Below are 23,695 nucleotides of genomic sequence, written 5' to 3'. Positions count from 1 at the left end.
AATAACGTTAAAAACATTAGGTAAACATTGCATAAATCACTAAAAGGTAAAAATAAAACGTGTTAGTGGATAACAATTTAAAGGTAACAATGAACGAAAATCTGAAAACTGTGTTAATGTTACAGTGTAACTGCCATAAATTTAAAGTTCATGAAATCGTAAAAAAACAAAAACAAAAAACAAACAAAAACAAAACAAAACAAAACAAAACAAAAAAACCCAAACAACTATACAAAAAGTTTTGGCTACATAAAAGGAGATTGATATCAGAATAAGAAGATTTTCCATTAACGTGATCATACATAAATAACATATTTCAAGGAGAATGGACATTTTCTTCTACAACAAAAGGACTGATTTTCTAGAGGCACAGCACAGTATGCTAGCCTATTTAGCTTTAAACAGAAAGTCAAATGTTTAATTTTTTCAAATGAGGGAACATAAAAAATAGTAAGAAAGCTTCATTGAGTGAATTAAACAATTAAAAACAAAACATTAAGTCAACCAATTAAACATAAATATATACATACATAAAGCCTCTTGGTTTTCAGACAGTATACAAGAATTTCTTGTAACTCTACAGAGAAAATCAGTCATCTTCAAAAGTACTTACGATAAGTGGAAAAGCAATATACAAGGTCCCCAAAGTGAAAAGGGACAATAAGATCTACAAATCAATGGTCAACATATAAAATCTTATTGTGGAAATATTGTAAACATTTTTTCTTAATTGGGATCTCAAACATTCTTTGGTGTAAAGGACTGCTAGGGAATCTTTGCCTACACATTTTATATCCAACTTAAATAAGAGAGAAAAGAAACTGTTTAAACATTTTGCATTTAAAGTATGCATCACTTTAAAATGCAGTATACATATATGGTCACGGTGTAGAATGGAACTGCCTTTTTTTTTTTTTTTCCTTTTTTTTTTTTTTTTTTTTTTTTTTTTAATAAAATGCTCCTGTCTATAAATAGCAAATCTTAATGGTTGCGGCCAAAGATCCACTTCTGGAAGGGGTCTGATGGATTGCAGGATACCAAACTTGGATGCTCTCCATTTCCTGTAAGGCACATATGTAGTGCTTCACTGTACAGAGTTTGATCCTAATGTGGGTGAGAAAGGAGAGAAAAAAAAAAAAAAAAGTAAACACAAATTTCCTTCCCTCCCATCATTTTTTGCAAGTTCGATGTCTGTAAAAAGAGTAAGGCCAGACAGTGAGTGCAAAAGGAGGCTAGCAAAAAAAAACATTAGTAGAATGCAAATGCCAAATTGTTTTGCTAGTAAAAAATAAATATTTTAAAAGACACAAAGCATTTGTATTGACTTTCAGGTGCATGGCCAGATGTACCCGATATCAATGATATCAAGTGTTTTTTTTTTTTGTTTTTTTTTTAAGTGACTACTTTACAATAGTGAAATCATCAAGTTTTGATCTGGTATCTACATTTTTCTCCCAAAACTGAACTTATTTTTTTGCTTCACTTTTCTTTTGTTGGTGTTTTCTGTTTTATTAGAAACTAAAAATTAACTCATGTAAGAGGTCATTGATAATTCACTGTACAGTATGAATACCTTTTGATGCTGCCATTGCTCTTCTCTAAGTGCAAAGGTTTTCTGGCCTTTGTAGTTGCATTCGCGAAGCTGCACAGGTCCTTTAGAAGCATGCAGACAAAGCTCCTTCTGAATGTTATGCCGAATTTCATGATGTGCAGAATACTCAAAGTACTATTTAAATAATTTTTTAAAAGTTAAGTAAATAAATGCTGACAAGAGTATTAACCTAAATTATCCCTTTGACATTCCAATAAACAAAGGAATAGATTTCTTTTGTTATTCAACAATTCAAAACTGCAGAATTATTTATTTGACTTTAGTGTATGCATTTTAAAAGTATTTACAAAAGTAAAAGCCTTTTTAAATACTAATGCAACGGAATATAATTAATAGTATCTAAATGTAGAAGTTTTAAAAAACACTTGGTGCACATGCACTATGATGCAAGATTCTCTTGTATGCTCCCCCTGAAATCATAACCACAAGGATACATAAGAAAGAGTAGAAATAATTGCATGGATAACTTTAGTTTTGGCATTTCTTAACTTTAAAAATCTTCATTCAATTTTTTGTTGCTGGATTTTACTTTTTCCTTAGAGAACAAAACCCAGATTTTGTCACATTGAACAGTGCTGAGTGCCATTTGTCAACTTCTGCTGTTTGAACTAAACAATAAATGCTAACAATAGGATGCTGTCACGTTCTCTGTGAACTAGCTTTTAGAAAAGTGTAACATAAGGACACGTTTTGTGAGTGAATTTTAGTCTTATTTCTTGACAGCAGATTACTTTTAAGGCTCAGGTATCCTTGGCTATAGTTCAGGTCTAAACAGGGATTTAATTCTAACATTTACAGAGACAGCTGTCCTTTTATACTCTCTATCTTATCATCATGGTCTCTTCCATTTCTTTCTCTCAATACATCAGAATTCCTGTCATGTCCCATTACCACTGTTTCTTGGCTCCATATGTCAGCCTTATTCACTTTTGACTATTAAGCCATGCTCACTTAGCTCCATTTCACTTTCAACTGTCTGTCTAGTTGGTCAGCTTCTGGCCCCTCACTGCTTTGGCATCAATGGGAGTAGCACTGAGAAACAGACACCTCACTCTTGAGGCACTGCATCCAACATCACTGCCTGAAACAGGCACTCATAGGAGTGACCTCCTTAGTCATTTAACTCTCAAACATAATAGTTTACTTGAAATCTGTTAATCTAAGTAAACCTGTTTTGAATTATCTTTTGAACTCAAAATCTCTGCAAGCCCTGCAAATATGACTTGAATACTAGCTTTAAAACTTCATTCATCTTGGACATTGAGATGGACATGTTACTAGAATATGCTAAAAAAGAAAAAATGATAAACAATTGAGGGACAACTCAAAAACTAGGTTCTTTCTTCCACTCCCCTCTCCCATCTCAAACATATGAGCTCAAAGGACAGGTAGCATAAACAATTTCAGCCTGCACTGCTGAAGTCTGAGAACAAAGAGCATAAAGCAATTGAAAATAGGGTATTGTAATAAGAAAGGTTAAGTAAGAAAATATGCACATTTCTTGTGTATTACAAGCACAATCTATGTTAAAATGACTCAAGCCATTAAAGTATGGCAGGAGAAACTAAAAACACCAGTTCTAGTACAATCCAAGATAAAAGAGACGACAAGCATACAGCAGATCTACATGTATCTCTTAATACAATGTCTTGGCACACTTCCTCCTTTAATGAGTGTGACAATTTGAAAAGGCTAATATAGTATTAGAACAGAATAATAATAATAATAACAATAATAAGAATAAAACCTTCAGTACTGTAAGAAGCTAACATAACAGGGTAGCTGTTAATCCAGACAGTATTCTGTTTTCCACAAAGATCAATTAGGATCGAGTGTCTGAGTTTTCAGTGTGCTATAATTAGATGTTTTTTATAGTTGAAGATTTTATTAAAAACAAACAAACAAACAAACATCAATTTTCTAATCAAAACATTTAAATCTTTGTTGAACTTGAATTATTATGGATATACAGTCAATCAACTTTGTTCTCCAAATAGCTCTTTAAAGCAACAGAGAATTGTGCGTTTCCAGGGCAGGGAGACGTTACTTTTGTTAGTATTACAGTAGTGCCTGAAGAATTCAGTATCTGACATCTATTGCAACTCATACTGTAGAAGAAACAGAAGATCATTGCTGTCTCCAAGATCTATGCAACAAAAAGAGCTCTTCTCTGACAAATTCAGTCATATTATTCGCTTGCATTAGCCATTACAGGGTAGACCACTCTGACCTCACACTATGAGGCTACAAGCATGATAGAGAAAGATGGCTCAGGCCTGGCCACTTGGTCTCCCATTGGCTGGATTCCCATTAACATCTTCCTTGACAGTGTGAGTCCTGGTGGCAGAGAAAGAAGCAACAGTAGGAGGTATAAGGAAAAGAGGAATTAAGAAGAAAACACAAGAAAGTAGTAAGGGTAGGTTGAAAAGGTTTTGCACAGAAAGGAAAGATAATGTGAGGTAGTGTAATGGTGTAAAAAAACTTGAATCTGTATACTGAACAGAAAAGGTTAGATGTGAGGCACAACAAAATAAACAGTATGAAACCTGCCTTGAGCAAAGAGGAATTAATTCTTACAAAAAATATTAAACGTTTAAAAATTGCATGCTAAAAGTGAGCCAATTTCTCTACAACAAATGAAAAGCTTTCATACGGTAAAGTTACAGCTGAATAGATCATAAAAATCAGGGATCAAATATTTTACCTGATTTCCTCCAAGTCCATGGCAAGAATACATAATCAACGGTTTGCCGCCATGGTTATTTTCACCAACATCCAGACACATGTGGTTACCTATGTTTTTTAGCTAAAGAAAAGGTGTTATCAGCAAAAAAGAAATAAAAAATCTCAGTGGGTATGAGAAAAATTTAACTGTCTCACTTGCTTATAAAGCTAACCTGTGGCTTAACTACAACTACAGCTTTTAATTTATTTTTTTATTTCTACTATGCTCAAACCTAAAAATCTTGTTCTCAGTTATTTTTTCTACCCAAAAGCCTAACTAAATTACAGTTGTCTACAGCCACGAACCGTGAATTATTCAGCTACCAGTATACATGGTTATTACATTACTCAGATTACAATTTTAAAAGATTGACATAAAACATTAAAAATTGGAGGAAGGGAAAGCTTTATTTGTCAATACATGCTAAACATTCACATTGACTCGAGAGTAAGAATTATTAGTTGTTCATTTTTTTTTGGTTTTAGCATTACAAAGTTTAAGAAGTTGACAGAGGAGATAAAATGGTCTTTAAAATAAATTACGTTAAACTATGAACACATGTTTTTCTTACCATAAACCTAATTTTGAGGAGTATATAGCTCTCATAGTACAGTTTTCCTCATTAACATGAAATAAAAATTCTCTCAGACTTCTTACTATATAAAGCTAAATTTATTTTAACAATTCGGGAAATTTCTCACCACTGGCTTAGTACTTGTGTGTCACTCTCACTAGTAGTGATGGGCAGAATGTTGCTTATCAGGTTGAGAGATCCCTTTAAGCAAAGCTCCTGTTACCAGAGCTACAAAATATTTAAACCACATGATATGCAGGAGATATTCTTTGCCCACAGTATTGACAGAAAACTCTAGAGACATTTATGATAGCTAAAATATAAACACCATGGTTAAGGTAGCATAAAAGATTAACAAACTTCCTGGATTCTAGAATGCTAGTGAAAATAATTAAACTTACATATCCAGAAAACAAAGGATTCAGGTCTGGAACATATGCTTCCGGATAAACATTATTGAGATACCAGGTAAAATTTTTACACTGCAGACGCTGCCTTAAGACAAGTCTTTTTGAGATGTCTCCAAATGTTTTCTATTGCAGTGATGGAAGGAAGGAAAGATGGCAAAGGAATATATTAAAACTATTAATATCAACCTTATACATATAAATCTATGATACTCTGTACTGTAGCATCAAACAAGTTTTAAGCTTCATTTGTCAATCTTTTTTAAAAAGTACTGCACTACTGCACTTACTGCCATTTGTTTTGCCATACCTGTATAACACCACTAACATCCTGCCTGCTGCATTTCAAAACATAGCGAAAAAAATACAACATTGCGACATGGAAGCAGTAGAAGTATCCTTAGAGAAAGGGGCATGTTAACAGTATCATAAGGTGGGAAAGCAAAAACAAGTAAAGACCATATTGACCACAGCTTTAAAACTAACTGCTGAATATAACGTATGTTATTAAAGAGAGTGCTGAATTGGATTAATTAATAAGCACTATAGTCAGTACAGCACTGTCTCCCACACGGAATTCAGTTGTCTTTATCTGCTAAACATACTCTAGAATTCTAATGGTATTATGGATACAATATTCACTAAACTTTATCATATTAAGAGCAAAAAAATAGCTTCTAAAAGAAAAGCATAAACTCCAGCTGGTGAAACACTAAAGTTCTGTAACACTTACAAAAATAAATACCTCTTCCACCAAACTCTGAATTTAACTTACGTTTCTGAACAGATAGAAATAGAATCAATATCTACCATTGGATATGCTTTATTCTGCAGCTGAAGAAAACAAAAACTGCTTTTTAAATAAAAACACTTAAGTAACTTGAGACATTATATTTCTTCTTATAAAAAACAAGTTAGTAGTGAGCATAGATAATACAAACACCATCTGTGCTCTTCTGGAAGTTCCAAAACTTATTCCATGCAAACAACCCAAGATTTTAGAAAATATATGAAAAAAAAAAAAAAACAACTTTCTAATTAGAGATACTTAAATATACAAACAAATGAAATCAACACTGTCACCACCCAAACACTTAGTATCTTCTAAATGTTTTTTGGGGGGCTACAGGATTAAGTACTGAACTATGCCTATATTTTCATTAAAATGTCTAGAATTCTTACATACTTTGTCAATAAATAACTTTTGCTCACCAAAACTTTCAACGCAGCAAGTGTGATTTCTAATACCACCACCACCACCTACTTGTTTCACAATTTTTGCTGCCTCTGTGTTTCTTCGGTAAAAAATTTCTTTATATTCATCCATCCAGACTTCTGCAAGGCGGACTTGATTACGTGTAATCACTTGAGTACCTTTTGGAAAAGTATGGGGACTCTTGCTGCGAAAGACATGGCCAACAACAGAGCAAGGCATGATCTCCAACTGTCCACCACATTGCCATACCTAATAATAACATTTTTTGTATAAGTGTAACACAATTACAATTAAGGGGGTGAAAAAAATATTAAATTACTGTACACCTAAAAAAAAAATAAAATCAAATCAAAAACACCAGCAAGAGGGTATGTATCAGGAATACCATAAGTGAATTTCCTAATCAGGTTAACCTTGGGAGCATACACTTCAGCTATCAAACTTAAACACATTAAAAAAAATAATAACAGTTTAGTGAGCACGTTTGTAGTTTATTTCATAGGTCATAAGTAATTTATTTTCCATGTCCTAGATGGCTGAATCAGCAGAGAAGTCAAGATCTGATGCCAAATTGTCCTCAAAAATCATTCAACTATCAGTGTAGAGACCAGTACTAATTAAGTAGCTAAACTTACTCTGAAAGACATTTCTATATTTTCACCTCCCCATATTTCCATTTCTTCATCATAGCTTCCAATGTGTTCAAAGTAGTCTTTTGATATTGAAAAGAGACCTCCAGCAAAAGTAGGTGTTCTGCAAAAAGAGAAATTTACCAAGGAAAACAGGATTCAAACTATATTTAAGGTAGGTTTTCTTAAATACAGATGTAAAAACTTAGTATTAATGTTCTAGGTTGTTTTCATGCATTTGTCAGTGTTACACTACACTGACAGATTTTCCTGGTAATAAGCAATTAAATCTGCCCACACTGAGTCTCATTTTAACATTTTATTGTCATTAATTAACAACTAAATTAGGCAAATGACTGCTGGAATAACAAACTATCAGGAAAAATTATATTTTCCCTGTATGGAGAACATCAAGAAAAATTACTATGCCTTTAGACCAGTAACCTGTCTGAAGCCAAAGCCCATAACAACTACCGTTGAATAAACCACTGAAACAGTCTAGTATAAGGTGCTCTGAACCTTTGGTGTCATTCTTTCAGGGATGATGGATGGAGAGACAGAATCTGTGGTACTGTCTCTGAAAAGAACAGTTTATAGTTTCCCTGTCCCTCTCCCTTCTGAAAAAAACAATAATTACTGAAATTGCTTATGATCTTCCTAGTGTTTGTGAGAAAATGGTAATGCAGAACAATTATTGTCTTAAGGAAGCTGCATTTGTATGAAAGTTGTAAAATTCACAACCTGGTTCCTAAAGCAAATATCACAAAAAAAAATAAAAAATCTGTAATGCTAAGACTTTTGATCGTACTCATGTGAAGAACTAGATCTACAAATAGATTTTTATAATAAAAATCATGAAAACTGAAGGATATTACTCAAATTGCATTTACCTAATTGGGTAAGTTTCATCTTTTCTTCTTTTATTTTCACGTTTAGGAAGAGACTCCCATCCAAATGACAAACTCCAATCAAAATTCCCTCTGTTGTGGTTATGCCCATAAGGAGATGGTTTACTGAATTCAAAAGTGTTGAGATCTATAGAAGCAATATCAGGGCTTACAACAGCAACAGAGTTCTCAGCTATTCTTGCCAATAGTGGCTCCAACCAGCCATAAAAGCATTCACCTATGGAGAAAATGGGAACAAGCACTGAATTTTCACTTGACTATATAGTAGTACACAGAGAATAATTTAACATATCCACAGTAAACCAACACATGCTGTTTTTAAATGGCACTGCCAGTTATACTTTCAATAACATAAAATAGCAATGCAAGAGTTTATGCAATGTTGACATACATAACTCATAAAACTGAAACATTAAATCAAAGATTTATTTTAAACCAGACCTGGTGTAGTTACACTTACAGTGAGCATCGAGAAAGGTAAGGGTCTCTCCTGTTGCTACCGAAGCTCCCAACAACCGTGCAGTGATTAGACCTTTTCTCTCCTTTTGACGGACTACTTTAACGATTTGAAATTGTTTCACATATTCATCTAGTTTATCATGCAAGTATTCTAGAAAGAGAAACCAGTTTTAAGATATTATTCACTTTTGTAATATGAAATTTTAGGCAATGGCATGTATAAACTAACAGAATAAAGGATTCACTCTAATTCTAAAAAAGGACATTTGCCAGTATCTGTTTGTTCCGCAGTATCAACTGTTTGAATATCAACTCAAAATCCATTCTCATGGCAAATTCATCACATATCTACTTCCTCAAACTATCTGCAGAACCTGCAACCTTTTTTCATTAATGACAGCTCATTTTACAAATGGTTTTCAGAGTCTACAATATTTACTTTCAACAAAAGCTATATTGAAATAACTTTTAAAGGTGCAAAATTTGATAAACAACCCGACATCCCTCATAAAACATCCCACAATTTTTCCTCCCTCTGCCTACCCTTCATATTAAACTGCACTACTGAACGTACTTCACATCCAAGTAATTCAATATACTAGATACAGGCCTGCAAATAAGTCTAAACAAACTGATGAAAGCATGTATGTACAGATGTGTTCATCTAAAGTTAAACATATGAAGTTTTTGAACATGCATTTATGATCATATTCAGTATGCATAGTTCTTTTTGTCAATCAGCTGAAGTATTAAAATTAATTTTCCATCAAATAATTTTATTTTTTAGGAAAGAAGTTTCACTTCATAGTAATGATATTCATTTGCATAAAGGCAATCACTATGATAAAAGACCTACAAGCATTGGCCAATTTATCCTTAAGTACTTTGTTCTATAAACTGTAATTAGTTTTAAGCACATACTACAGAGCTACTTGCCACACAACCATTTTTACTGTTTAAGCAGCCCTAAAATTTGAATAATCGGAATTGGGGTTTAAAAACCTCTGAGCAAACAAGGATTTCTTATTTGAGAATGCTTAGAAAGAAAAAAATCTGGGAGAACTATTTTTTATTTTATAGGAAATAAAAGAAATAAAAGCACTTTGAAAACCATATGGTATTTGTTATGGTGGTAAGGATATATCCTCTTTTAACCCATTCTATATACATTCCTACCATGCCTTAAAATCAATAAATAAATGGTGTTCAAGGGAAAATAGAAAGACTTCTTACCATCCACACTGGCATCATCCACCAATATAATTTCCTTTAGCAATATGGCCGGAGATGTATACATCACGCTGTGAACAGTTCTGAGCAGAGTGGACCACGCTTCATTATGAAAAACTATTATAACACTTGTGGTTGGCAATGGTGGGCAACGCTTAAACTTTTGTTCGATACATCTACAGATTGGAAAGCATCAAATGTTACAAAATGGACAAAAAGTTTTTATTTGAATTCTTAAAAGAAACCCTTCCCCTTCTATTACAAAGCTTTTTAAGTATGGACATTAAATCTTTCAGCTTCTCCAATTTCTGTCCTAGTTTTGGAGCACAAAATTGGGTGCTCCAGCTAGGAAAGCTGCACAAAGTATTTTGTAAAAATCTGATAAATAAGAATTCCACTTGAACAATTGGCTCATTTCAATTTCTGTCTCATAAACATTTGAGTACACTTCATATAGCACCTGGATCTTCTTCAGACAAAAATATGTTTTCCTCCTGAGACCAGCACTGAGTTGCAAAGTCAGACTAAGTCACCATTACTGTTGAAATCCAAAAACATGAAGAGAAGTATTTACAAGAAGAAATTAAGAACTTGAAAGGAAAAATAGAACAAATCTAATTTAGATCTTCAATAATTTTTAGAAATATCATATAATGCTTAGAACAGTATATCCCATTCAAGGGAAACAATTTTAAACATACAATTTTTTCAAAATGCATGTATTCTGAATAGAACTCCAAATCCAACTGTAAGACAAGAAGACATGACAACACTCCTGTATTTCCAAATTGGTTGCACACTCACTGTTTATTGCTTGTCAACTCTAGAGACTGGAGTACTTCTCAAGGCAATTATCACAGCCATTGCCAAAGCCCTCACAAAACATACAGGCCAAATCTCACCAATTACACTCCAGTAAAGGTTACTGTGAGCTGTACCACGTGTAAAGTGCTAGGCATACTGCCAGCAGCAGCTCAGTAAGATTAGTCACTTCTGACACAAACAGCTGAGAACATGCACAGAGATGGCTCAAAGCTAAAACCCACTCTACCCACCAAGTCCTAAAATCTTCATTTAATACAGTTTCTCCTTCTTACAGATTGCAGAGATGTTCCATTGCCTAGTTTGCCAGTTTACTATTCCTACTTTTTATTGAATTATACTGGTGGTTTTACTAATAAAAAAGGGTGGGGGTGGGGAATGGTGTTTAAAACAGAAAAAAAGTTTAAGCAACAATTTTAGTTTTCTTCTAAGTAAAACTTAGGTGTCCAGAAAGTCACTGAGAAAATGTAGCTTAAAGGCAGCAGTAGAAAACCTTATTTAAATATGGTTACTATGAATTCAAAACCATGAAATAAGTGAGCCTTTCTGAACTTTCTTGGCTTTTGCACTGTGGAACGTTATGTACAGTAAATCATCATGTATCACCAAGAGACTTTTCCTCTCCTAAACGATAATCTAATGCTGAAATCAAATCACTTTATGGTCTTCACATTTCTATTTCTGACAAGTTTTTCAACTATTGGGACATACACATTTCCACATACTCAGGAGGTCGAGTGTCTGGTCCAAGATCTCTGTGTAACGAAATCCTATCGCTCGCAAATGCATTAAAACAATGTTTTTCTTCTCCACGGTCTTTTTCTTTCTGCTCTTCTGAATTTAAGTTGATGGTTTTAAATGCTTTACCAGAAGCTCCAGGAGCATTAGGATCTTGAAGAGGTCGATCTAGAAAGGGTTTTAGTTCTGTTGCAGTATAGTGTCCTGGCAAACAGTGCCTCTCTCCAGGAACTTTAGTTTGCCGAACAGGTGCTTTTATCTGCATTTTTGGCTTTGCACCATTGATATTGTTCATAGCATTTAGCACAAGACCTAATACATGACTTTTCTTTCTGACAATTGGCTCAATCCCTCCTTCATTTTTAAAATCTTGAACACCCACTTCTCTTTGTAATAAAAATAAAAATACCAGAAAGAAAAACACAATAATGCTAAATTTCCAAAGTTTCCAGTGAAAAAATAATTTTTTGAATAGTTTAGGCATTTTTTTCAAAGCCATTCAAGTTTTAAAAGTCTGTCACAAAACAAGTGTTTTCCAGTGAATGATGTTCTTTAATATGGAATAGGTCACACCATTTCTTGAAAATATAATACCTGTAAATTAAAATAAAAAGTATCAAGTTAGACATCCAGTTTACAACAATGTAAAACTACAACAAAGCAATGGGCAGGAATTAATTCACAACTCCCAACTGTCAAACATCATATATCCATCACTTAAAGATAGGCTTTACCTATCTGTAAAATACCCAAGATGCGCTTTCCCCATTTTTTTAAAACATACTTCAAATAGAAGAACCAGAAAGCAGACATTCCAGTAGGAATAAATCACTATTTCTAGAAAAAGTCACTACTTCACATGCAATCAATATGGTGAGTTCAAGTTCTATGCAGAAAGATCCATATGAAAAGTGAACAATAAAGACAGAAAGGACTTCTCAAACCATTTATTTCTACAGTTTTGAAACTTCCAATATTTTGAAAAACATTTCTATTTCAAGATCAGACTTAAGTAACAAGACTGCCAAGTGGAAAAAAAATATATATATTAAGATTCATTTTGTTATCAGTATACATGTTAAATGCAGTCTTAATACAGGTAATTGGTAGTAGGTTAATTTAGGCTGAGTGCCATGCAGTCAATCTATATATTTTCTCATTCATTTGTTCTGTACTTTCTGGCATATTCTGATGCAACTCATCAAGAGAATATGTCAGAGTTCTCCTTTTTCAGGAACTAAATTCTTTTTTACAGACAGGCAATTACTCAGTGGCTTTCAAAGATGAAGAACTATGAAAAACATTTCAGGGCTACCAGCATCCAAGTGATTTGAATTCACTCTGCAAAATTGGCAGTTTAAAAGAAAGGTTAAAAATAGCAACCAGCCTGAATTCAAAGCACGGATTTATTTTTGCATAAGTTGCACGTATGTGAACTGAGAAAAGAACTAAGCAGCAACCAGGTAAAAGCCACAGTTAATTCCTGCTTGTTAACTACTGACCACAGAACTGCATAAATAAATAAAATGACATAAAATAAAAAATAACTTTTCTATTTCATCATTTAAAACAGAAATATATTCAGCATTTTTAATTAGAATATATTCTCAGGAAGAGATATAACTTGTAGAAAAGAGAAAAAGACATCACTCAGTTTCCCTCAAGAATTTGCAGGGTTAGGCAGCCAAAGTTGTTCATATTATAATTTATTTCAAAGCTTATGTCAGCTTTTGAAATAAACCCATACTTTCAAACCACAGTAGTTTTACCATAGAACTATTGTTCTAAAAACACAGAGGGGTGGAACGATTTCTAATCCTATTATAGCATCTCTATGTACTAAAAGGTACCAAAAAAAAACCTTCACAAGGCTCACAAATTTCTCCCTCACGCCCCCAAAAATTAAATCCAGTGCACTTCAGTCTCAAACATTATTTTCCCAATTTTCTTAAGTACCAATAACCTTGTGCTATACTGATGCCTGTATACAGTAAACGTAAGAATAAAAACCTTTTATTTCTTTCTTGGGGAAGGATTGTAACCAACTTGCCAACGTGCCGGATGCCCATCCAGCATCACTCCCTCTCCTCAGCAGGACAGGCGGGTGAAAATAAGATGGAAAAGTTTGTGGGTTAAGATAAGGACAGAAAGATCACTTGACAATTACCATCAGGCAAAACAGACTCAGGGAAGATTTATTGCCAATTAAAAATGGACTAGGACAGTGAGAAACAAAGACAAAGCTAAAAACACCTTCCCTGCCCCCCAACCTGCTTCTTCCCAAGCTCAGCTTCACTTCTTCTTTCCTGATCCCTTTATCTCCTCTCCACACAAGCAGCTAAGGGATAATAGGGATCACAGTCAGTTCCTAAGTGTGACCACTGCCCCGGACAGCCTGTCCCAGTGCCCGAGCACCCTCTGGGTGCAGAACCTTAACCCCCAGCCTGATCCTCCCCTGTCCCAGCTCCATGCCATTCCCTCATGTCCTGTCACTGTCCCCAGAGCAGAGCTCAGCGCCTGCCCCTCCGCTCCCCTCGTGAGGGAGCTGCAGGCCGCCATCAGGCCTCCCCTCAGCCTGCTCTGCTCTGGGCTGAACAAACCGAGTGACTTTAAGCCAGTTCTCATATGTCTTCCCCTATAGATCCTTCACCATCTTTGTTGCCCTCCTTTGGACACTATTTAATAGTTCCCTTGCCTTGACTGGCTAGCAGTGCTGTGCCTGATGTACACCAGGGTACAGCTGGCCCTTCTGGCTGCCAGGGCATGCTGCTGACCGTTCAGCTTGCCACTGACCAGAACCGCCAGCTCCCTTTCCACAGAGTTGCTCTTAGGCCTTTTGTCCCCCAGTCTGTATGTACAGCCAGGGTTACCCTGTCCCAGGTGCACAATCTGGCACTCGCTATTTTTGAAATTCATGTGGTTGCAGATTGCCCAGCCCTCTAATTTGTCAAGAGCTCTCTGTAAAGCCTCTTTGCCCTCCAGGGAGTTAACAACCCTCCTAAGTTAGTGTTACCTGCAAAGTTACTTAGTATACGTTTGAGTCCTGCATCCAGGTCATTTATGAAAACATTAAAGAGAATTGACCCTAAAATGTAACCCTGTGGAAACCTACTAGTGACTGGCCACCAGCTTGATGTAACCACATTTACCACGGCCCCTGGAGACCGACCCATCAGCGAGCTGTCCACCCATCATGTTCCGTATTTATCTGGCTGTTTGCTGGACATTTCATCCAGAAAGATACTGTAAGAAGCAACATTTAAAGCTTTGCTCAAATACAAAAAGATTACATCAACTAGTTTTCCTTGGTTAACTAGGTGGGCAACCTTGTCATATGAGAAGATGAAGTTGATTACACAGGACTTTCCCCTCACAACCCCATGGTGGGTGGCCACGACCAATGTCTGCATAGTCTTTCAAGCCATGGTCTTCTCCACAGGCTGCAGGAGAGCCTCTGTTCTGGTGCCTGGAGCACCTCCTCCCCTCCCTCTTCACTGACCTTGGTCAGCAGAGCTGTTTTTCTCACATTTTTCTCACTCCTCTCTCTCACAGCTGCTGCATAGCTTTTTCATTTTTTATTTATTTTTTTACCCTTTCCTAAATATGCCATCACAGAGGCACCACCTGCTGTGCTGATTGGCTCAGCTTTGGCCAGCAGTGGGCCCATTTTGGAGCCGGCTGGAGCCGGCTGTGTCCAGCACAGGGCAGCCCCTCATCTCTTTGCACAGAGGCCACCCCTGCAGCTACCAAAACCTTGCTACATAAGCCCACTACATAATGCAAATCACGAAGCATATGTACAGCTCAGCACCTGCCAAAGAGACTGTAACTTGTAAAACCACTATTGCTAAATAACCACAGCCTCAGCGTGAGTCTGCAGCTCCTGCATCCTGTTAACCACGAATGTTTTCATAATGCTATATAAAAAAAAAAACAAAACACATTATTGTTTCTCAGTGCACCATGCATAAACACATGCAATATCAGTAAGTCTTAAAGCTTAGGATTCCAACAATCGATATACATACATTTTCTTTGAATAGAAAAAGAAAACATATATATGCATACATATGTGTAATATAAAATACCTCAAATATATGTATAAGACACCTGGCATCTTCCTAATTTCACATGCAGCCATTTAGTCATAGTCTATCACACAAACATCTAGAGAGGGGAGCATAAGGTTGTTCTTGTTTGTTTCCAAACACCATTGCCCTCAAATTTTTATTTTTATTTTTGTATCACTAAACAAGCAACAACATCCTCCAGCCTCCTCCTCTGGGCCTCTTCATCATGATAAAGAAAGTTTGTCCATAACAAGGGGAAGCTTCAATATACATTCTGTTTTGAGATACAACATGAAAAGATGAGCTAAGAGTTAATTCTTCATAGCAACATTGACTGTTTAACACTGAAATTACGCTTTAATTTGAGAACTGAATTAATATTTGAGTCAAATATTTAAGAATCCCTTTTTTATTTAATGAGGTGGCCTGAGACTACTCAAGAAAGGGTGGAAAAACTACATGATGTAGCCACACATCTGTTATCTGCCTTTGCATCAAAAAAATCTTTAAACTAATTTAACAATTACGCAAGAGAGTTAAAGTTGCAGTTATCAGATTACCAGTCTGTTTTCAGCATTTAAATTAATATAACAATTTTTACCTCTGCTAAGCTAAGCTTGCTCTTTTTTTTTTTTTTTTTTTTTTTTTTTTTTTTTTTCCCCCCCAGTTCTTTGTATACCATATGAATTTTAGCTTTGTTTCCTGCAACATGAAAGAAAAAAAAAAGGGACTGGATGATACCAAAGATTTCTTACGTAGATTTTAGCACATACTTCAGAGTAATAAAATCTGCTGCTGGTTTTGATGGTGGCACAGTAACATAGCCTTCACAAAACATTTGAAGTTAACAGGTACATTTTACCAAAAACTCAAAAAAAACAAATTGATGTTAATTTTATTTGGAATTAATTCCTTTAAAACTTGACCATATACAAATCCTTAGGACACTCATGATCAACACAACAAAATAGCCAACATATATTCATAAAGCAAAATAAAAAGTATCTATAATTCATCAGGAATATTTCTTACGCTGTTTTGCATACATCTGTCTTTATATGTGCCAATTAAAGACTATAATAAGTAGAGCTAATGAGTAAACAAGAATACATATATATAGCAATTTACTCATCATTTAGTTTTCTGTGTAACCATATTAATTTTTATCTTTGACAATATATTTCCTTGCATTGGAGACAACTGTACTGCCTGCTTACGCATAACAACTGCCAAAACACACAGGTGAAACGCGTCTGCCCCTAGAAATGTAATCACAATTCATGTAAGTGGGCTGTGCAAGTAAAGCAACACAACTTATCCTTTTAATGTGAGTTCATACATTGCAGTAGCTTATGTGGCAGCATGCCGTGCACTGAAATAGTGCAAGTGGTGCTTCAGAAGCTGTTTTGGGAAGAAAGGGTCAAGTAATAGCCTTGGGATAGTGTGTGCAGCAGTGAAATGGACAAACAAGAGCTCCTTTGGTACAAATGCCTATAGTCTTGGATATGGGCAAATTCTGAGTGTAATTTTATTGACAAAATATATTAAAGGGATAGTGCTTGACAATAAGAGAAAAGCTCTTTATCATACAAGACAGTATCAGTTTCCAGAACACAGACTACATTATCCAAACAACTTTTGTCATGAAAACAGTGACTTTTCTACGGTTTTTAAACAGGATAAATTTTGTAGTCAGAAATGCAATCTTTATTCCCCACAAACACCTCACACATTTTTATGGCATAGCAACATCGGTAAGCACAAACTAAGCTACTGTTCCATCCTCCAGGACATGCTGAAGAAATATGTGGCACAATTAAATTCCCTGAGTTGACTGTTCAGCAAAGTATTTAATATGCTATTCATTAGAGTTATTTCCAGTAATAGTAGCCTGCATTTTTGCAGCACTTTGAAATAATTAGCCCTAAACACCAGAAGTTTGATTTCAGGGAAGGGTTTTTGTTTGTTTGCTTTTGTTTTTAAAGAAAATAACCAGAAAACTTATATGCACTATAAGTCTTCTAGAAAGCGCTGAAAAGCAGCTGCCATGCTACTTCAAACCACATCACACGGGTAGCGCATGAATTCAATACACAGTCTATGTTACATTATGCCACCCACTAACTCTGATGTCAGACTGTCTGCAAACACCCTCTATGAGAAAACCTCACTCCAGTAGCCAACATGTAGACAAATCTGACTGTTTGTTATCTTAGTCTGAATAAAACTGAACAATATTATTTGACCTTAGATTTTTTTTTTTACAAAATTGTTTGAAAATGTACTTTTCTTTTATGTTAAACAGGGTTCTGTTTCCTGAGAATGTTGTTTAAGGAACTTAAAAAATACTTAAAAAAAAAAAAAAAGATTTAATCCTTACGAATTATTTCAATCACATTTTTTATACAATTTAGGTTCAACTTTAAGCTAATTCCTAACTCCAACATCACAGTCTCATTAAAAACTTATCTCTATTTTCTTGTACCCAAGTATGCAGTCCCTTCACCAAGACCTTAATGTTCCCCAATCAGAAAGCAGGTGTCGGAAGAGGAAATGTGGATCAAATTCTTGAAGAAAAAAAGACCTGTCCCTGATGATCAACCATTCTCACCAGATTAGCAGAAGTCTGTTAAAGATACCCAGCTACGTTTGCTGGACTGGTAAGAAGTCCTGTTGTCACCACCAGTACAGCTGAATCTAAAATTCTAGATGAGGCTTTTTGTCTTTTCGTGCATGAATACCAACACAGGCGCTACTAAATTAGTAGCTACTGAAATAAGAATTTTGGAAAGTGATAATTTCTTCTTCCACTACCACATAAATCGAGATTTTCTACCAAATAAATAAATAAAAATCACTAAACAAAACTGCACCCACTTCCCAGAAGTACATCTCAGAAGAACATCCACTCACATTAGTATCTCAACACTAAGAAATGTCAAATTTGAAGTGAATTTTTCATACAGGCTTAGCTGAATATGGAATACTGAGGCTTTCCATACAATCAAGAACAAAAGCACTTAAGAACTTGGGGAAAATGGAAAAGGTTGCTAAAGTTTACCAAACTATACTACTGCTCATGATAAAGTTAGTATCTGTCTTAAATAAACAGATAACTTACAAAATGAAACATACAGAATTTAAGGATTAAGGCTTCACCTGAAACAGAGAAACAGAATCGTTTGGTCAGTTTCTGCCTCTGCACTTGCAGAAGATACTTGCCTGCCACAAAGATACTTGCCACAAAGATATTCCTGCTGGTTAATCTCCTAGACAGGGCACACGCTCCTAAAAGACTAGAGATTGGCAAACTCCAGATAGTGTTTCTTCACACATGCCTTCTTTGAAGCTCAGACTGCGGAAATCTTGTTCTGCTCCTGAGAAGAGGAAGCTCTAAGAGGAATACTGACCGTCCTCAGTTCTCTGGTCTTAGAAAGTCTAAGGGCATAGATTTTTCTAGTAAAGACTGGAGGCAATCCACCGCAGTGATTATTATGGAAGAGAGCATCTGAGCATTAAGCGCATGGCCTGAAGTCTGTTTTACTCTCTAATTAGCCTTTAAATTGGCCTTTAAAGTTGTTTAAACCATAAGTGTAAGGCAAAGCAAGTTTTCTTGTTTCTTTTTGGTCTCTCTCTCTCTTTTTTTTTTCTTTTCTTTAAATGTAATGAGGTTTACAGGGTCAATAACTGCTAAACTGATCTTTGTCAGAACCTTCCAAAGATGTCTTGTCTTCTCTTTCCTCCTGTCCCCATGTGACTGGCTCTGTGTGTCACTGTTGAATAAATTTACATAACAAAACCAAAACAAACAGTGATTTGACTATGGAACTTCATTAGTAACTGTAAGTAGTTTTGCGACATGATTTTTCTGTTTATAAGCAGAACTATAACCTACAGCACATGATAGCGGCAAACGTTCAGAACATCGGACAGAAAATAGTTGGGCAAGCAAATAAAGTTGCATTTTACACGAAATCTAGCACTTCACAGTCTGGAAACTTGAAGCCCTTTCCAATCTTCTAGAACATAAGCACAGAAATGAGCAGATGAGGAGGTGAAACTCATGCGTGCTGGGCAGCACCTGATCAGCAAATCCCATGACAAACATGCTTCTCTACCTTGGCCCCAATTCAAGGGAGAGCCCTGCTCTAGGCATCAGCTCACTGAACAGATAGGCCACGCAACACGTTCATGCAAAGGAATGTCTCAAAGCAATACAGTTGGACACCAAGGACCACAGACTCTGGGGCAGTGTCACAAAAAGGGCAATTATATCCTGTTTCTATTTTGACAGCATTCAAGATATCCAGGCTGCGGCCAGTATTGCCCCACCCAAAACCAGGGCAAGGTTAAATAGCAACAGCAGTTCCGAGGAGGAGGAAAGCTGCTCTGCTCCTCCCTGCAGCGCAGCAGAAATAGTAAGTCTGTCTCTCTGTAACTAACTTAATTTCTACTTTGCTTTGGTACTGAGAGGCCTCGAGATGACAGTAGCAGATGCCAAGCTGACCAAGCCAGTGGGCGAACTGACTGAAAAAGGAGCCGTACACTGGCTGTGCCCACGGGCTGCGGCTTTGCCTTTGCCTCTCAGTTCAGCAGTGGGGCACCGGCTTTCCTCGAGGCTGAACAGATCGGGACTGGTTATCGTTTATCAGACAGAAGGTGCATTTTTGTGGCAGAACACTAGCACGTAAAACATTCCTGCGATGAATACAAAGGATTAATATTCCCAGCAAGACGCTTTTTTATTTGACCCGTCCAAACGTTTAACGAGGACTCCTCGATACGCGAGCACGCTCTCACGAAGTTAAGGACGGCCGAGAGTTGGGTTATTGGCGTTACCAGCCGCTTCCCCCGTCAGCTCTCCAAAAGCAACACGACCGCCGCCGCCTCCCGCCGGGAGCGGGGCCGGGCTGGCAGCGGCGGGACGGGACGGGACGGGACGGGGCAGCCCCGCAGCCCCCCGCCGGGTGGGCGCGGGACGTGGCCGCGGGCACCTCCCGCGGGCAGCGCCGGGCGGCCCCAGCCCCGTGCGCACCGCGGCGGCGCCCGGCCCCTCCGCTCGCCCCCTCCGCGCTTCCCCACGGCGGGGACACGCGGGGCCGGACCCTCCCCCCCCACATATCCCGGGACCGGAGGGGGCGGCGGGAGTCCCCTCCCCCGTTCCCCCGTCCCCTCAAACTCGCGCGGCGGCCGAGGAGAAGCGGCAGCGGGCGCTGCCCCCGCTCACCTGGCTCCGGCGGCGGCACGGCGGAGGGGAGCGCGGCGCGCGGCGGCCGCCCGCGGCCTGAGGGGGGCTGAAACCGGGCGGGCGGCGGCAACGGCGGCGGCAACGGCTTCCGCTCGGCGGCCGCCAGGTGCGCGCGTGCCGCCAGCCCTGCGCCTGCGCGGCGCCCGCCCTCACCTGGCGGCCAGGTGTGCGAGGCCGCGGCCGGGCGGGAAGCAGGAGCGGGGCGGGAACGGCCCCGCGGTGCGCGCGGGCAGGGGCGCTTGCAAGCGCGCTGCCAGCTGCAGGGTGCGCCCCGCGCCGCTGCCTCCACGCGCCCTCGGCTCGCTCGCCCAGACGCTGATGTTGCTGGGAAACAGCGCGGCGCGGCGGGCAGGACAGGCATGTCCCCCACGGCGCTGCCTACACAGCACCAGGCTTCACTCTAAATACCTCTTTCACAGCGAGCAGTTTGTTATTCCCCACTTCCCTTACCGTACCCGCAGTTGCCGATCACGGAGCAGCACACTCGCAGGCTCGGGCCAGCATTGCAGGGCTGGCTCCGTGCAGCTTGCCGAGGGGCAGGCAGGTAGCTGCGTTTGCTCTGCAAACATGCGGTGAGCTGGCAGGCGGTGGAGTGGCAGCACCGCCACCCAGGGCGATGCCGGTATTTTATGACTAATTCTTCTTTCCAGGAACATTTTATCCACCACAGGTTTCCTGCACAGTTAACACGTTCGGGTAGTGCCAGCACACAACCCTCCCTCCTTCTACCTTTGCAAGTTTAAATGTCAAGGGGCACCTCAGGCAGGCAGGCCTCAAACTCAAGTAAGGCACATTACTAGCAGTAGAAAGATTTCAAAATCTTTTATTTTCTAACATAAGGGATGCAGGGATAGGAATACTTAGTCGTTTAAAGGTCTAGATCATTCACTCTGCTCCTTTTACATGAGATGGTACCTGCTAAACACCAAACTAGACATTCCAGCAGAGGAAAAAAAAGAGAAATTACATATTTCAAGTAAGAACCCTATTTAGCCCTATTTTAGCATTTTAAAGCAGATTGTTATTTCAAGAAGTCAGTTCCATTGAAAATTAAGCAGGAGGTAAAACTACAGAGGTTTCATGGTTGCAAGAAATGTAAAGGGACAAGGTAGTGATCTTAGTTCAAAAAGTGATAAACCTCAGAGTGATTTTTTTTCCTGCTCATCTTCACACACAGAACTCAGCAGCTCATGAGTTCTTTATGACCAGCTTCCTAAGAGACAGTACTCTACACTGCCAGCAGACTACACTGAAATGCTGTCTCCATCACTTTCAAAGACAATTGTTTCAGAACAATTTCAACAAGTTCTCCAATAATATAAGCTGTTTAAACTAGGATGTTTGTAAGGCTATTCACTCATCTAATGATTGATAATATAAAGGTTGAGGTTGCTAAAGCAGAGTTTCCTGATTTGTGAGCCTTTCTAGAAATTGCTGTAGTCACGTTTCAGACATGACTCAAGACAGGTGAACCTTGTCTGAAAAAAAAACAGAAAAGAACCAGTATATTACTTGTTGTTCCCCCCATAAGAATCTAATTTTGTTATTGTAACTAATGAAATTATTTTTCTTAATTTAGATTATCTTCCTAGTATTGGTACAAATCTGAAAATGCTAGGAAATTAAGATAGAAGTATCACAAGTGTTCACAAATCCTCTGAAAGATACTCCAGGCATTCTGTACCTGCAGGAAAAAGGGGTCAAGAGAGGAGAGGAAGCAACACCTATGGCTTATGTTGCTATAGCTACAAGACGCTTAGGTTCCCAGTTCCAATGAATGAATCAATAGAAACCACAGCTTTGCTCTCCTCTTTTATTCAACAAAGGCAGAAGTGGAAGATGGGTTACTAAGCAACGACATACTAAAGACTGCAGCTCTTTGAAATCAGCATTACTGACTCCCCTCCATCCTCCCTCTCATCCTCCAGGAGCCTCTTCCATTCAAAGCTGTTTATTAAGAAAGGGACTAAAAAAAAATCTACCAGGACACGCATCCTAAAATAAGGACGTGTAAAAGCAGGCACTGAAATTAACACTTAATTAGGTGGAGCAAAGAAATGAAACAAAGGCATTCCTTCTGCATTGGAAGTAAAAAAGATTTAGTAAGGTCAGAAAATCTTAAATGGCTTATACAAACCAAAAGGGTAATGGAAAGGCCATTTCTCCAGGGAATATTATATTAAAGCCAGATTTTCTCTGAAGGATTAACTTGCAGCCACTGCTTTTTTTAATTGAAATCTAAAGATGTGCCTCAATTGCACTTATTTTAAAGACTTCATCCATATTAAAACATTAGTGGGTAGATGTGTTCAAGATGCCTAACATACTCCACAGATTTTTTTTACTTCCATGCTGTATCAATAAAACTCTCCACCATAAGGTAGCAAGGAAAAATCTTAAAGTCTCAGATTAATTTGTCAGCTAATTTCTGTATCATGTTGTGGTTTAACCCAGCAGGCAGCTAAACACCACTCAACCATTCACTCACCCCTCACTCCTGTGGAACTAGGGAGATAATTAAGAGAGGGTAAAACTTCTGGGTTGAGATTAAGGCAATTTAACAGGACAGAAAAGGAAGGGAAAATATTATAATAGAATATACAAAGCAAGTGATGCACAATGCAATTGCTCACCACCCATGAACAATGCCAGCCTCTCCCTGACCAACTCCCCCCCAGTTTTGTTGTTCAGCACAACACCAATGATGTGGGACATCCCTTCTGACATTTTGGGTCACCTCTCCTTGCTGTGTCCCCTCTCAGCTCTTGGTGCACCCCTAGGCCCTTGCTGGCAGGGCAGCAAGAGATGCTGAGTGCGCCTGGCTCTGTGTAAGCACTGCTCTGCAACTACTAAAACAGCATGTTACCAACGATATTTTCATCCTTAAATCCAAAACACAGCACCATACCAGCTACTAGGAAGAATATTAACACTATCCTAGCCAAAATGAGGATGCATCATCATCATCATGACCTACTGTTAACTATCTTATGAAAAGGCAATGTGAGCATAAGTTGCACAGTAAAAGAAAGGAGGTGTAGATGCATTTTAGTTTCA

General features: G+C 37.9%; 1 protein-coding gene across 1 annotated transcript; it reads right to left on the bottom strand.

The window, feature by feature from the left end:
• Window positions 1-227: 227 nt before the first annotated feature.
• GALNT3 (polypeptide N-acetylgalactosaminyltransferase 3) lies at window positions 228-20,813 on the bottom strand. The gene is made up of 11 exons (XM_082763970.1): window positions 20,618-20,813; window positions 11,308-11,914; window positions 9,764-9,936; window positions 8,532-8,681; window positions 8,054-8,288; window positions 7,170-7,287; window positions 6,583-6,783; window positions 5,313-5,444; window positions 4,317-4,418; window positions 1,574-1,726; window positions 228-1,104 (listed from the first exon to the last, which is right to left on the bottom strand). Exons 2-11 carry the CDS (start codon window positions 11,817-11,819, stop codon window positions 982-984), a joined length of 1,899 nt encoding a protein of 632 aa, XP_082620096.1. The 5' UTR covers window positions 11,820-11,914; window positions 20,618-20,813; the 3' UTR covers window positions 228-981.
• Between the last annotated feature and the right edge of the window lie 2,882 nt (window positions 20,814-23,695).

This window comes from Aythya marila (assembly GCF_965140915.1).
Source record: "Aythya marila genome assembly, chromosome: 6".
Lineage (NCBI taxonomy): Eukaryota > Metazoa > Chordata > Aves > Anseriformes > Anatidae > Aythya > Aythya marila.
This window is presented reverse-complemented; position numbering and strand designations above follow the sequence as displayed.